Raw genomic sequence first — 13,284 nt, forward strand, 5'->3', positions numbered from 1 at the left:
AGTGCGGAGCAGGGCTCCATAGATCCTCAAGAGCCACAAGCTACAGGCGGTAGATGCCCTGTAAGTCTCGACTCGGACGCCGCTAGAGCCGTCAGCTCGTGACTCTTCTTGGTGATGGATGACTTCCATCAAAGCCGGTCAGAGATCAATCTCCTAGTCCGTCGTGACGTGAGGAGGGTTGATGATGGCATCTCCCGCCGCTTCCAGGGGGTCCCTGGGGGCGTCATTTGACCCGTGCATCGCGCTCTCAGTGGGTGACTTGAGTCGTGAAGCGCCTAATTCGACTTGACTCTTCCCACCCATCCGACCAAAACGGCGACACCACCCTCTCTTCTGCTGCGATGCGTTGGTCGCGTCATGGATGTATTTCCCTTTTTACCATGGCGCGTGGGTAGACAACTACAGTATTGGCTTTGTGCAGTAGCTTCTTTGACCTGGGGTTGCCTGTCCTTTGATCCCGTTGTCCATGGGCTTGGGTTAGTGCAACAACAAGCGACAGTGCCACATGGACAGGATCGATCTCTTTCAACGCTTGTATACCTGTCCAGGTACCCAGGTGGTTGAATCTGACAGGTACACACTCACAATATGCTCACGCGAGCATCTGGAATTGGCCATCTGAGAGCAGTCCTGCTGAGCCTGCCATCTATTGTAACACCATGTACAAGGCCCATCCAGCTGCCAGATCTACAAGGTGTGTATCCGTGTTCATCTATAGCAACCCGACAAGCCCTCTATTAGAGAGAAAGACTCACTTTGTGAGCCCATACGCCTCCGCTATCCTCCTGCCCACAGACTCACCGCTCCAGTATGCTCCAGTTGCCGTACCCAGCCCCACAAACGGCGCCGTGTGCTCTCCCGCCAACCACAGCCCGTGATCCGGGAGACCCTCTCTCATGGTCCGGATATCCGTATCGCCCTCTTCTAGCCCGACCTGGAAATTGCTGTAGCTTCCGAATCCGGCCAACTCGTCGTGAAGCCAGTCCGTCGCCATGAACCCCGTGGGTTTACAGTCCGGATCAGTCTCCGAGAAGTGAGGTAGCCGCGAGTAGTACGGCTTAAAGAAGTTGAGTAGGAACTCATCCTTCTTCCGTGGGTCCGAGAGCTCAGCCAGCTGGCCAGTGAGGTACTGCGATTGCTCGCCGTACGTGTAGAACAAGAGGGTAGGATGTGACGTCTCCGGCGTAAGGCTAGCAAGCTCCACGACTTCCTGATTCCATCTCTTCGGATTTGACTCGGTCACGTAGTTGGGTGAGAGCCATTGTACGAAACCCTGAGCCTTTCGGTTGTCGCCTTCACGAGCGAGCCAGAAGGCCTTGGGGAAAGTGATGTAAACCTAAGTAGTAGCTGTTTGAGTATCACCGTGCGTCCCGATGAGAATCATGACAACGTACCTTTTCTAGGCATCCGTACCCAATCGCGTCGATTGCCTTGGTCATGCGAGCAGGCAGCGCAGGCTCGAAAGCGGCCAGATTTCGTTTTAGCCATCCGAGAGGGGCCGTGACGACAACCTCATCAAACTCTAGAGTTTGACCGCCGTTGACTTGAACCTTGGCCTTGTCCTCAGGGTCGGTTCGGTACGATATCGTCTCAACCTTGGTCTGGAACTTGATCTTGGCGCCCTCAATCGCAGGCTTAGCGACAGCATCCAACACTTTCTTGTACGTGCCAGCGCAGAAAAGGTTCTCTGGCGAGTGTTAGTTGGGTTCTGAAATGAGCTCTGCTTCAAACTTGCCTCCCTCGATGCACTCCTCAAGCCAAAAGAACTTTAAGCTTTGTCGGTAGATGGGACTTCCAACAAAGGCACCCCACAGCTCGGATATTTGCATGACAATGCTTCGCTTCCTTTCGGAGTCTTTCTCGGTGCTGGGGATCTTCTCGGCCACTTTCTGGACAAAGAAGTCGTGAAGGCTCTCCTTGGGATCAATGTCCTGGGACGAGTTGTTGGAGTGCTTGAAGGCATCCTGCACAATCTGCCACATTACATCCGAGTACTTCTCTCCATCCTCAACAGAGAAGAGTTCACCATCTTCGTCAAACACGCATGAAGTCAAGTCCCAGCTGCCAACCGCAGTATTTGTCTGCTTAGCCAGGTCCAGCATGGGGTTGTCATTGGTGCCGTGGATCCAATTGGGTCCAACGTCGGCAAGGCGTCCGTTGGGGAGCACCTCCTGGTGTAGGCGACCTCCAACACGGTTGCGGGCCTCAATGACTGTGACCCTGAACCCATGCTGCAGGAGGATGTCTGCGCATCGGAGCCCAGCGAGTCCGGCTCCGACCACAGCAACGTGAGGTTTTGAGGCAAGATCGCCCTTCCAGCGCTGCGAGCATCTTGTCAGCCATGTTCAGAATTGTATCTGCCCGAGCGGATGATGAGGATGAGAGCTGTACCGATTGGATTATTGCCGCAAACGCCGGTGGAGACGCAAGAGGTCAATAGGACCAGAAGTCTCGCTCACTATTGCAAGAACATGCACGATTCACTTACCTGTCTGAAGCCTTCCATGGTAGCGAGTTTCCTCAAGAGTCTGTCTTGGCCGAGGTCAACCTGGGTGTGCAGGCGGGTAGACCACAAATCTTGATAGATCTTGGAGGTATTCCTGGCGGAAGGACTAGTGCAACATATAGAGTAAGCATCCATGCTGGAAAGGTTGAGGTGTAGTAGTAACACTGGTTAAAATTGTACGTGAGTTTGTCAGAGTTGGTTGAGACTGAGATGAGCTGGGCTTCCAGTATCAAAGCGTAGTCAAGATAGGCTGACAGGGAATCAACGATATATGATAGGGTGTGTGGGTGTAGGCCGATCCACGCTTGGCTGGAGGCTGGCTGGGGGATATAAACTTGGAGATTTGACAGGCAGGTCACAAGATGGACAGTCAGGTAAGGCAAGGTTGGGTCTAGCTGGCTACCAAAGTCCCACGAGTAGGCAAAGCAAGGTGAGTACTCCGTAATGACAACTCAAAAAGGGATAGATATCGTGACAATGACGATCACGAGGGGGGTAAATATCCACCACTTGATGGGGGGAAGGGAACCGGAGCGCGTGGTGTCTCGGGAGCTCTTGGGTCTTGTTCTGTGAGGGATGGAGGCGAGCGACTCTGGAGCTCCATGGTAGGTTGGAAAGTCGCTCACCATGTGGAGGCCGGAAACCCTTCAGTCGTAGAACCCGAGGACGAAACGAGGCAAGGCCAAGGCAAGTCGAGGGGACACACGGCGAGGAGAGGAGCCAACACAAAGGCGGATCAAGGACCGAGAACCAGCCAACGACCACGGGGAGTGAGCGGGCGTAGGGGCAGACGCCGCCATCAACGCCCTCGTGTTCCTAGCATCAAAAAGCCCTGACTCAACAGGCGGCGAAACCGCCATTGGAGCAAATCCGCGCTGATAAGGAGGCTCAGCGGGAAGCGACAAGGGCAAGTGAGGCGAACGGGGCGGGCATAGTCCCCAGTGATGCGCATATCTCGCAGCTTCCTGCAAGTTCCCTTTTTCTTATTAACCAACCCCCATGTGGGCTCGGGGGGCGACCAAAGAAAAAAGAGTGACAGCAGCAAAGAGGACAAGAGACAAGCCAATGACGGCACGGGAACAAGTGCTCATGGGAACACGGGGAGGAGGGAGGACGCGTCGTTTGTCAGGCTGGCCTCCATGGCACCCCTCAAAGGGTCCATTCTAGATCCAGATCCTGCCATATCAAGCCAGGCGTGGTTTCGGGAGAAGAGAGGGCACTTGTCCCGCGACTCAGAACTCGCGAGCCGGGACCAAGGGCCGCCCAGGAACCGTCGGAAATTATAGGGAGGAGGCGGGGGTAGAAGAAAAACGGTTAGTGACGTACTTGGCGAGCGATAAGAGTCGAGGTTTAAGCACAGTGGCAGCGGCGTAGCACAAGGAATGTCTCATAGCCTGGGACGACGTTTCTGCAAAGAAGAGAGAGAAGAGCTTTGAGATGTCCAGTCATGAATGGATCCAATGGATCAAAGGCTGTTATCGGTTGAAGGCGGAGCGGGTTCCGGGTTGTGTGGAGAAGCTAGCCCCATGACTGTGCACATAGTGGTATCTCATAGATATCAACCAGTATGGCATTCACAACTACAGTGCTGAACAAGCCATGCACTCTGGCTCCAAACAGACTCTGGCATCGAATCTACCAATTCCCCCCAAACCCGGACCGGCCCGGACTCCTACGGTAAGCCAAGATATATCTAAAGCAATGCCGGAGGTGAGACAGCACCGAGTGGAGCGATCTACACGAACATCGATTTGGTCCCCGATACTCCGTACCTGCTAGTTCATATGCAAGTGCTCATATCTCAGTCACTATGGAACCCGACATGCGCTCCAACCGTCTATTGTTCGCATGCTGTGCGTTGAAGCTGGCGACAGTGAGGCTGCTCTCCCCGCTTTTGGCCGTCTTCAAATCTGGGCCTGCTTTAGCGCTGAGGCGGGATTTCCAAGGGTTCAGAGTTCCTCCCACGCATGATCGAGGCTCTGGGAGTTTGGGTGTTGCAGGGCAATCCTCGTCTGAGACCGTAAGCTGCATGAGCTGAACAGGGTCACGCAGCGGTTGAAGTATACCCTGAGACACGGCTAAGATGGGCGAAAGATCTGGCTTACTCCTATCTCTAAAACGTGTGGTCAATGCTAAATAGGCTTTTTATCGCTTGAGTCTAAATGTCTAGCTTTTTCTGGCTGTATTTCTAACGGCATAAATGTGTCCCTTCTTTTCGCCAGCTGATACTCTCCAACTCTCAAGACAACCTCAATTCGAGAACTCGAGCGCGTTCATAATATCTGAGCAATGCCTTCTCCTATGTAAGAGTTTGCTTCATATTATTTAAATGTTTTTAAACATGAATAGCCTTATTGCGACTTTTGTTATTGATGGTGGTTTGTACAGCCGATGCGATTTGCTCTCCCCCACTCTAGGGAGGTAGTTGTACGAACAGTGGGAAGACAATTGATTTACCCAAAGGATCTTATTGTATGGCTCCTTGATGACCCTGTCTAGTCCAGTTGGAGTATTTTCATTGTGGTGGATATCTGTATTGCCAAGTGGTGAAAGAAAGCCGTCAGACCTGTTTGGCGATCGTTCAATTCTTGTTGGTGCGGGCACAGTGAACGCACGATACATCCCAAGGCGGCTTCACCTCACGGGCGCTCAATTCTTTAATCTCTGTTGACGTTAACTTGCTACGGCCCCTTTATGTAACTTGAGGTGAGCAAAAATCACTGTGTTCGGCCTGGGTCGGCTTCACAGATTAGAGGAGTGGGTGGTGATAAACAACAGTGGAGGTTCGCGATCCATGCTTCGAGCTTCACTCGAATAAAGCAAGGTTGTGCTATCGTTAGGTACTGTAGTAATAAACGAGGCAGGGCTTGACTTGGCCTGATTTGACTGACTGCCAGGGCCTGTTCCTTTGAACTCAACGCGCCGTCAATTGATGCCTTCTCTCGCACAGCACTCTCCAGAGAACGTGCTGGTCTCAACGTCAACCATCCACCATTTTTAGACCGCGATTCCCCAAAGTCCCCGGCCCTAGAATACAAAAAAAACAGCCGAGGATCAATCCCAGGGTGAAACCAACAATTGCCCTCTCCTCCTCACCCATCGTCCCATCATGTGCATGCCCAGCCTCCGGCCCCGCCCCCGCAAAATGGAAGTAAGCCCCGTCCGGGCCAATCAGACGCCTCCTATTGTCACCCCCTTTGCTGGGGAAACATCATCGAGGAGGGTCCGCTTTGTTCGGAGCCGAGGCTCGACGTCAGCTCAGGCCAAGGGAGAGAGACAAGCCGGGCTGGGCATGATTTAAAATCTGGGGTCCAACGTAGATTTTGTTTGTTTACCCAGATCTAGATCCTTTTCTGTCTTGCAAACCTCTCCCTTTTTTTGGTCTTGTCTAAAGCGCTTCTTTGCTAGACGTGTAGATTATCACAGCCATGAGTCCTCCTACAGATACATTCTCCCGCGAGGAGGTCCGCTCGCACACGACAGAGGACTCCCTCTGGTGCATCATCGACAGCAAGGTCTACGACCTCACCGACTTCGTCGACGCCCACCCCGGCGGCGAGACCGTCCTCCGTCAGGTCGCCGGCCAAGATGCTACCGCTGCCTTTTACAACCTGCACCGACACGAGGTCCTTACGAGGAACCAGCGTCTCGTCGTCGGTACCATCGAGGGCGAAAAGCCCCAGGTCATCACCCCGCAGCCCGGCGACCTCAGCCAGGTTCCCTATGCGGAACCTCTGTGGCTCGCGCCGCCGTTCCGCTCGCCTTACTACAGCGACAGCCATAAGCGTCTGCAGCGCAAGCTGAGAGAGTTTGTCGATAGCGAGCTGTACAAGGAGGCGCAGGAATGCGAGGCCACAGGACGATACATTAGCCAGGCGATGATTGATCGCATGAGCGAGCTCGGAATCTTGCACATGCGACTCGGTCCCGGTAAACACCTCCACGGGGTCGAGCTCATGGGCGGCGCAGTCAAGGGCGAAGAGTTTGACTACTTCCACGACTTGATTGTGGGACAAGAGCTGGCCAGGGCCATGGCTAGAGGCTTCGCTGATGGCAACATGGCGGGTATGACCATTGGCTTGACAGCAGTCCTCCAGTATGCGCACGATGAGGCGTGGAAGAACAAGATCGCCCAAGAGGTCTTTAGCGGCAAGAAGAAGCTGTGCCTTGCAATCACCGAGGCGTTTGCCGGTTCAGACGTTGCTGGACTGCGAACCACGGCCGAAAAGACCCCTGATGGAAAGCACTATGTAGGATACCGCTCCGATCCTGTTCAAACGTAAGGTATCTAACGCGAGACAGATTGTCAACGGAACAAAGAAGTGGATCACCAACGGCTGTTGGGCAGACTACTTCGTCACGGGTGTTCGAACTGACAAGGGCTTGAGTGTCGTCCTCATCGAGCGCGGAGAGGGCGTCGAGACCAAGGCCATCAAGACATCCTACTCTCCCGCCGCTGGCACGGCCTACGTGACATTCGAAAATGTCAAGGTCCCAGTAGAGAACCTGCTTGGTCAGGAGAACAAGGGTATCCACGTCATCCTTAGCAACTTCAACCACGAGCGGTGGATGATGGTTTGTAAGTCTTATTCTCATACCTCCCGATATCCAAGGCCTGAGCTGACAATTCACAATAGGCGGCAGTCTTCGCATGTCGCGATCTATTGTCGAGGAGTGTCTCAAGTGGTCGAACCAGCGCCAGGTGTTTGGCAAGCAGCTCATTGACCAGCCCGTCATCCGCCAAAAGTGAGCTCGCCTATGACAGCCTTCTAGACTCATTTCTGATCTAACTCCTCTCTAGGCTCGCCAAGATGATTGCGTTGGTCGAGGCCAATCAGTCCTGGCTCGAAACCGTTACCTACCAGATGTGCCACATGCCCTACAAGCAGCAGGCACAGCACCTCGCCGGCCCCATTGGTCTGCTCAAGATGAGCGCCACTCGCGCTGCCCACGAGATTGCCGACGAGGCCGTGCAAATTTGGGGCGGCCGAGGTCTCACACAAACCGGCATGGGCAAGTTCATCGAGATGTTCCACCGAACATACAAGTTCGACGCCATCCTCGGAGGTGCGGAAGAGGTGTTGGGCGATCTGGGCGTAAGGCAGGCTATGCGAAACTTCCCCAAGGCCATGTTGTAAGGTTGTCTCCGAGGATAGGTTTCCGATTCTCGCCTGTATTTATAATGCCACCAAGCGTTTTGTATTCGACCCAGATTTCCACTGTCGTATCCAGAAGTTCCATGCTGTAGTCCAAAGTTGGTGACCGAAGGCGTATCGTGACTGTTCTCTGTGATGAGTCCACAACGAAGTCGATGATCGTTGCACCAGCGCTAGCCCCGACAGACCAGACAGCCGACGCGGTTGACCTTGCCGGTCTGCCAATGTCCCTCGCTGACCGGCAATAAATTCACTTGCCAAGCTGCACTCCAGCCACGGCCTACACCCCCTGACTGCTGAGGCAGGGGCAAAGGTCGACAACACCAAGACACGTAAACAGTCACACCAGATTCAATCTCCCGTCAACATCGGGATCAACACAATTCATCTCGTCCTGACTACCAAAGGAGCACACCCTGCGCTCTCAGCTTGGGCTCTCCACCAACGGCAAGTAGCCACAGCGTCGGAGACGCCGGGCCCTCGCTCGCAAGCCGCCATGTTTTTGATCTCGTCACTCATCACCCGTCACCATCCGTCACTCTCCTCAAAGTCGAGTCGTCTGCGTGGTCGAAGTCGTTCATTATGGGACGAAATCCAATGCTGACATGTTCCAATCCGGGCCGGGTACCGCCAGCCTTATCGAGATTTGCGTAATGGTTGTTTTCCGTAAAGCCGCCATTTTTGCCGTGATGATCATTAACGTCATGCGAGAAGATGAACTTTTGTCAAAAATGCTGAGAATGAACAAAGAAAATAAAATCGTCCGTGGGTATCAAGGAGTCGCCACGTCAACCTTCTCCCATCGTTGATCCGGGAGGATACGAGTCGTCATTTTAGTTGTTGGGGCACTGAGCCTGGACGTGACCAGCCTGCTGGCACTTGTAGCAGATCTTCTCGCCACCAGCGGACTCCTTGGGGCAGTCGCGGGAGTAGTGGCCAGACTCGCCACAGTTGTAGCACTTCATGCCGTTGACGCACTCACCTACACTTGGTTAGCCAGAATCCGCGTGTTTGGAGAGAGTGAGCATACGAGACATGTGGCCGTAGCCACCGCAAGAGTAGCAGGTCTTGCCGGCACCGCCGCTGAAGCCACCGCTACCACCGTAGGAGTTGCCGAAGGAGGCCTTGGTGCAGTTGCGGGCAATGTGGCCGAGCTCACCACACTACAATCTGGTTAGTGGAGAAATGTAGGTGATAATGATAAAGACTTGCCTTGTAGCACTCAGTGGCCTGTCCGCTGCCACCGCTCATGGGGCAGTCGCGGGAGATGTGGCCGGGCTGACCGCACTTGTAGCAGGACTTGTTGTCCTTCATGGGCTCAGAGCAGTCACGGCCTAATGTCATGGGTTAGTTCAAGTCTGGTTGAATGGCGACAGGATGCATACTCATGTGGCCCTCGCCTATTCACAAAACAAGTTAGCTCTCGGTGTTCTAGGTTCAAGATTTCACTTCGTCTTACCACCGCAGTTGTAGCTGGGAAATGTCAGTTAGCAGGAGAAACAGATATGGGATAGGCCATGGTCTCTTACCACTTAGCAGGTCCCTTGGTAGGGCAGTCACGGGCCTAAATGAAACAGTGAGCGGATTACAATGACGCGAGACCACATGCCATACCTGGTGGCCGGTAGAGCCGCCTGTGTTGTAGTTAGCATCTGTTCTAGAACGTCTCTGGCATAAGTGGTAAGGAAAAGTGAAGTCGGCGCATTGACCCGTATCTCACGAGGTCAATGAGCCCTCGCCAAGCCGGCACAGCGGCCATGAAATGGCACAGAACCGACCAGAGAAATGTCAATGGACACGTCAAGGTACCATAGCACCTCTCACGCCAGAGCGAGCAAGCCGCCAGACACCTGAAGCGCTCAATGCGAAATCATGGGTGACGGCCTGTCGCAAAGTGTGAGGGGTGCCGAGGAACGACTCAGTTGTGAGGGAAGTTGTGTAAATGGCTGTCAGAAGGGCTATGGCACTCACAAGAGTAGCAGGCACCACGAGGCTGCTGGTAATCCATTTTGCCGAGTTTAGAAGGGTAGCGTGAGGAGGTTTTCTGAGAGTTCAAGTTAGCAACGGAAGCCAGCTGCTTGTTGAAATTGCTTTTCAGCGTCAAGAGGATGGCTTGAGCTAGTGCGGTCAGCAGCCCCCGAGATCCGATAGAGGCAAAAGATTGGCGAGGGGTTGATGAGTGGTGACGGAAGAGGGGGAGGGGCTTTTCTGGGGGAGTCGAAGAACAAGCAGACCGCCCGCAATCTTGAAGAGAAAGAGTTTAGAAGGCGCACTCGAGGTATGCAGCCGACTCGCAAGCAATGCGTGCGTCTCGTGGGAATGATGGTGCAGTAACGGTTGAGACTGGATGCAGAGAGCGTTTCGATAACGGTCGAGTCTCTACCGACAGGCCTGGCCAGGACCACAGCCCAGTATTGTGCCCACTCTGAGAACGCCGCGGAGGCTGAAAGAGGCAGGCGGGGGCGGGGTGCAGAGATTTCCAGCAAACTTCTCCAGCTGCTCGAGCATTTGAGGGCCAGGGCCAAAATGGATGATGGATGTGAGGAGGATGAGATGGAGGGCAATGGCGCGGGCGATGGGGTAGACTTTTTGACACGACGAGTAGAGAAATAGAGAGCGCGTACCTGTGAGTATCTTGCGAGGGATGCGCAAGAAAGGGCGATGGAGGATATTGAAAAGATTCGTGGTGATGTGCGTGCGGTGCGGGAGAAGAGAGAATTCATTGACGCGCTTGTCGAGTCGAGGTTTTCTGCAAGTGCGGGCCCTCGTGTGGTTGATGTACCTGACCTGGACAGTGGAGGAGCTTGGACCTGGCCCAGTGCAAAATTCGCCGCTGCCCACTCTCAGCTCGACCGAGGCCCTCGCTTGTAGGGCATAAATCGTTGGCCCTCCCGCTGCAGCTCGTCCCTTGCAGCGCATCCATGCCTCCACTGCTAGCATGGACGTCGACACTGTGCGATCACCCGACCAGCTCCTGGTCAATCATTGGCAATCTAAGTCATGCTGGGCGGTGGGAGGACCTGTCTCTACCCGAAGGAGAAGGTTCAGATATATTAACTGAGAATTGCTCGTTGGTGCAGTTTGCTCTATCGTCATATGCATCTCATCCAAGTCGGACGAGGACGACGTCAGTTGTTGTCTATTTGGTTGTGAGACGAGCCATGCCGTCCAAGTTGGCAGTTGCACAAGCACTTCTTCAGGCAACACAAGCCCTGCTCAGGGGATACAAAGATGCTGCATCATTCTGTAAGCATTGTCCGATATTAACGTGGACTGTTCCCCGCCATAGCTCTCTTGATGTTGTGGGCTTGGCTCGAGCTGGTATTTGGGCCGAGGCACCTGCCTCTGAGCACACACAAATGAGACCTCCAGCTATGACCTAACGAATCATGAATAAATGCGTACCTAGGCATGAGTATTGCATTGGTCCATCTCCATTGAAAACTGCTGTATCCATCGATGCTTAGCTTCCTGACATCTCACATTGGATCTCTGCTCCAATCTACGTTAGCTGCACTGTACGACGCACGCATCGCTGTAACGTGATGAGAATGCGGTTGCCCTAACGATGCACAATCAAACGAGATCTCGAAGGAAAGCGCGTTGCACAGATGGGGCAAGCGGGGGTCACTAAGCCACTCCTGGCTTAACCCCCCTGATCATCCCAACGTCGTGGAATTTTCGCGACCAGCAATAAGACCAAACGAAACATTGTCGACTTGGACACTCAGGGGCTCATCCTTTGCCATGTCATCTGTGTAACTTGTGCGTGACACGGTGCAGCTCGTTTTGTCGAGGTCGGGTCCTTTGGAATAGCATCTCACTCAAGGGATAAGATAAGGCTGGCACATGACCCCAGCTCTTGGACACACACGGCCGATTTTAACGAAATTGCTTCGAAAGGATATACATTCCAAGTTTAAATGAAAATGTTTATTCTGGACCAACTATGTCTCTGGTTGATAGCTCACTGGGCAACCCCGAGTGCCTCCCTTCGCGACTTTGAAGCTGGGTCAAAGTACGGCCTCTCTCCAAGCGACACGACACGGTTTCCTTGGCGCTTCCCAATGTAGTCACTTGTGTCCTTAATCAGCATGCTGTGGCTCCAGAAGATCGGAAAATTGTACTTACTTGGTAGCAGTGTGGAACACAGAACGGCTGTGTGGCACCCCCGATTAGTTTCCCAATTTGACGACGGCTGAAATCTTGCAAGGATTTGACTTACTTGTCCCAGATGGCCAGATCATTCTTGCCCCAGCGGAATCGAACTTGGAGGTCGTGGTTCTCCGTGATGAGTTGGCGGACTTGGCGGTGAGTAAGCGGACGACATCACAGAGAGGTGGGCTTAGTTTTGACTTACAGTAGTTCTTGAGAATCTCACTCTCCGTCTCGGTCACGCCGTTGATATGCCCAGCTGTGAGTTGGTGTCCAGCAGCGAACAAGCTCTTCCATCCCGTAACAGGGTTCGTCCGGATGACAGGACTATATGTGTCAGTGACTCAGCCCAATTCACCTGTCGGCCTAGTACATACTGTTCAGCCTTGAAGTCGAGGCCATTATTCTCAGGAGAGCCACGGTTTTCATCGATCAACTCCTGGCCGAATTCATTCTTGACACGCACAAAGTTGGGCTGGTGATGAGTCGCCGTGAGGCTCTCGGCCAGCTTCTGAATGGGCGGCGACAGACGGTCGTACAACTCGTAGCCACTGGCCCACAGAGTATCGCCCCCAACGTCCTCAGGGGGCTGGATAATCTTTAGGATAGCGTAATCGGAAGGGATATTCTCGAATGTGATGCTGTATACTAATGTCAGGACTTTGATTTGGTGACTCGTACACGAGGTGCCACCTACTCTGCATGCCAGCCTTCTCCAGCCAGGCTTCTAGACAAGGAGGAGAAGCGGTCACTGTAGAACTTTCGGTTCTGTTCGGATGAGATGACTGAAACTTCGTCGTCGAGCTTTCCATTTTCATCGACGGCGATACCACGCTTGCTGTTAGAGAGGGCATGGCGGTGGAGCTATCCGCTGATGAGTCTCGTCTTTAGGAGCACATTCAAGCAAGTCTCACCTTGGAGGTCTCTGGCTTTCCTGTCAGTTCACCGAGTCTCTGGCCGAGATACTTCTGATCTTCAATGTTGATGTCCTGGTTGCGGAAGAAAACGACACCTCGCTGAGAAACTACACTTGTGTTAGCAAACCCCTTTTGCGCGTTCGTGATAGGGGACGTGGAACAAAACGTACTAAGGACCGCCAGGTCTCTCAGCTTGGTGTCATCCTTGAGAATCTCACTAAGCTGCAGCTTAGGAAATTCTCGGCCGATTACGGCAGTGACATCAAACTGCTCCTCGGAATCGAGGCTGCCGGAATAGGTGAGAGGGCCGTCCAGACGCGAGGCGCTGTTGCTCTTGGTACCGCTGCTCTTGGTGCCAACAACGGTCTTGGTGACCGGCTGGACTGCCGGTGCAGTCGTCTGAACATCGATTTCGGCAGCGGGAGGAGACATTGTTCTTATGAAGTTGTTTGCTTATCAAGGTATGGGCTTATTATCACTGCGTTTTCAAAGTGTTCAGTGTCACTGCTGTGGCTTGCATCTCCTCAAGAAGGGGATAAACTCTGTATCT

At 53.5% G+C, this 13,284-nt stretch overlaps 3 protein-coding genes across 3 annotated transcripts; 1 reads left to right on the forward strand and 2 right to left on the reverse strand.

Annotated features, from left to right (window-relative positions):
- Positions 1–525: 525 nt before the first annotated feature.
- On the reverse strand, positions 526–2,641 carry NECHADRAFT_100632 (uncharacterized protein; the record flags this gene model as incomplete). The annotated part of the gene is made up of 6 exons (XM_003051237.1): positions 526–540; positions 586–646; positions 756–1,336; positions 1,395–1,687; positions 1,793–2,321; positions 2,489–2,641. The coding sequence occupies 6 exons, from the start codon at positions 2,639–2,641 to the stop codon at positions 526–528; spliced, it is 1,632 nt and encodes a 543-aa protein (XP_003051283.1).
- Positions 2,642–5,881: 3,240 nt separating this feature from the next.
- Positions 5,882–7,732, forward strand: NECHADRAFT_61339 (uncharacterized protein). Its single transcript, XM_003050845.1, has 4 exons — positions 5,882–6,756; positions 6,809–7,085; positions 7,144–7,252; positions 7,308–7,732. The coding sequence occupies exons 1-4, from the start codon at positions 5,935–5,937 to the stop codon at positions 7,642–7,644; spliced, it is 1,545 nt and encodes a 514-aa protein (XP_003050891.1). The 5' UTR covers positions 5,882–5,934; the 3' UTR covers positions 7,645–7,732.
- A 3,897-nt stretch (positions 7,733–11,629) lies between these two features.
- NECHADRAFT_41873 (uncharacterized protein) lies at positions 11,630–13,166 on the reverse strand (the record flags this gene model as incomplete). Its single annotated transcript, XM_003051238.1, has 8 exons — positions 11,630–11,738; positions 11,794–11,820; positions 11,888–11,966; positions 12,023–12,144; positions 12,195–12,458; positions 12,515–12,681; positions 12,732–12,841; positions 12,905–13,166. The coding sequence occupies 8 exons, from the start codon at positions 13,164–13,166 to the stop codon at positions 11,630–11,632; spliced, it is 1,140 nt and encodes a 379-aa protein (XP_003051284.1).
- Positions 13,167–13,284: the final 118 nt, after the last annotated feature.

Source organism: Fusarium vanettenii, assembly GCF_000151355.1.
Source record: "Fusarium vanettenii 77-13-4 chromosome 5 genomic scaffold NECHAsca_5_chr5_3_0, whole genome shotgun sequence".
Taxonomy (NCBI): domain Eukaryota; kingdom Fungi; phylum Ascomycota; class Sordariomycetes; order Hypocreales; family Nectriaceae; genus Fusarium; species Fusarium vanettenii.

What these genes read in the sequence shown, in the direction of transcription:
- NECHADRAFT_61339 (XM_003050845.1), top strand. Translation starts at nt 5,935, where the DNA reads ATGAGTCCTCCTACAGATACATTCTCCCGCGAGGAGGTCCGCTCGCAC. An exon ending in CGAGCGGTGGATGATGGTTT is followed by an intron (nt 7,086 to 7,143) that starts GTAAGTCTTATT and finishes AATTCACAATAG; the next exon opens with GCGGCAGTCTTCGCATGTCG. An exon ending in CAGCCCGTCATCCGCCAAAA is followed by an intron (nt 7,253 to 7,307) that starts GTGAGCTCGCCT and finishes ACTCCTCTCTAG; the next exon opens with GCTCGCCAAGATGATTGCGT.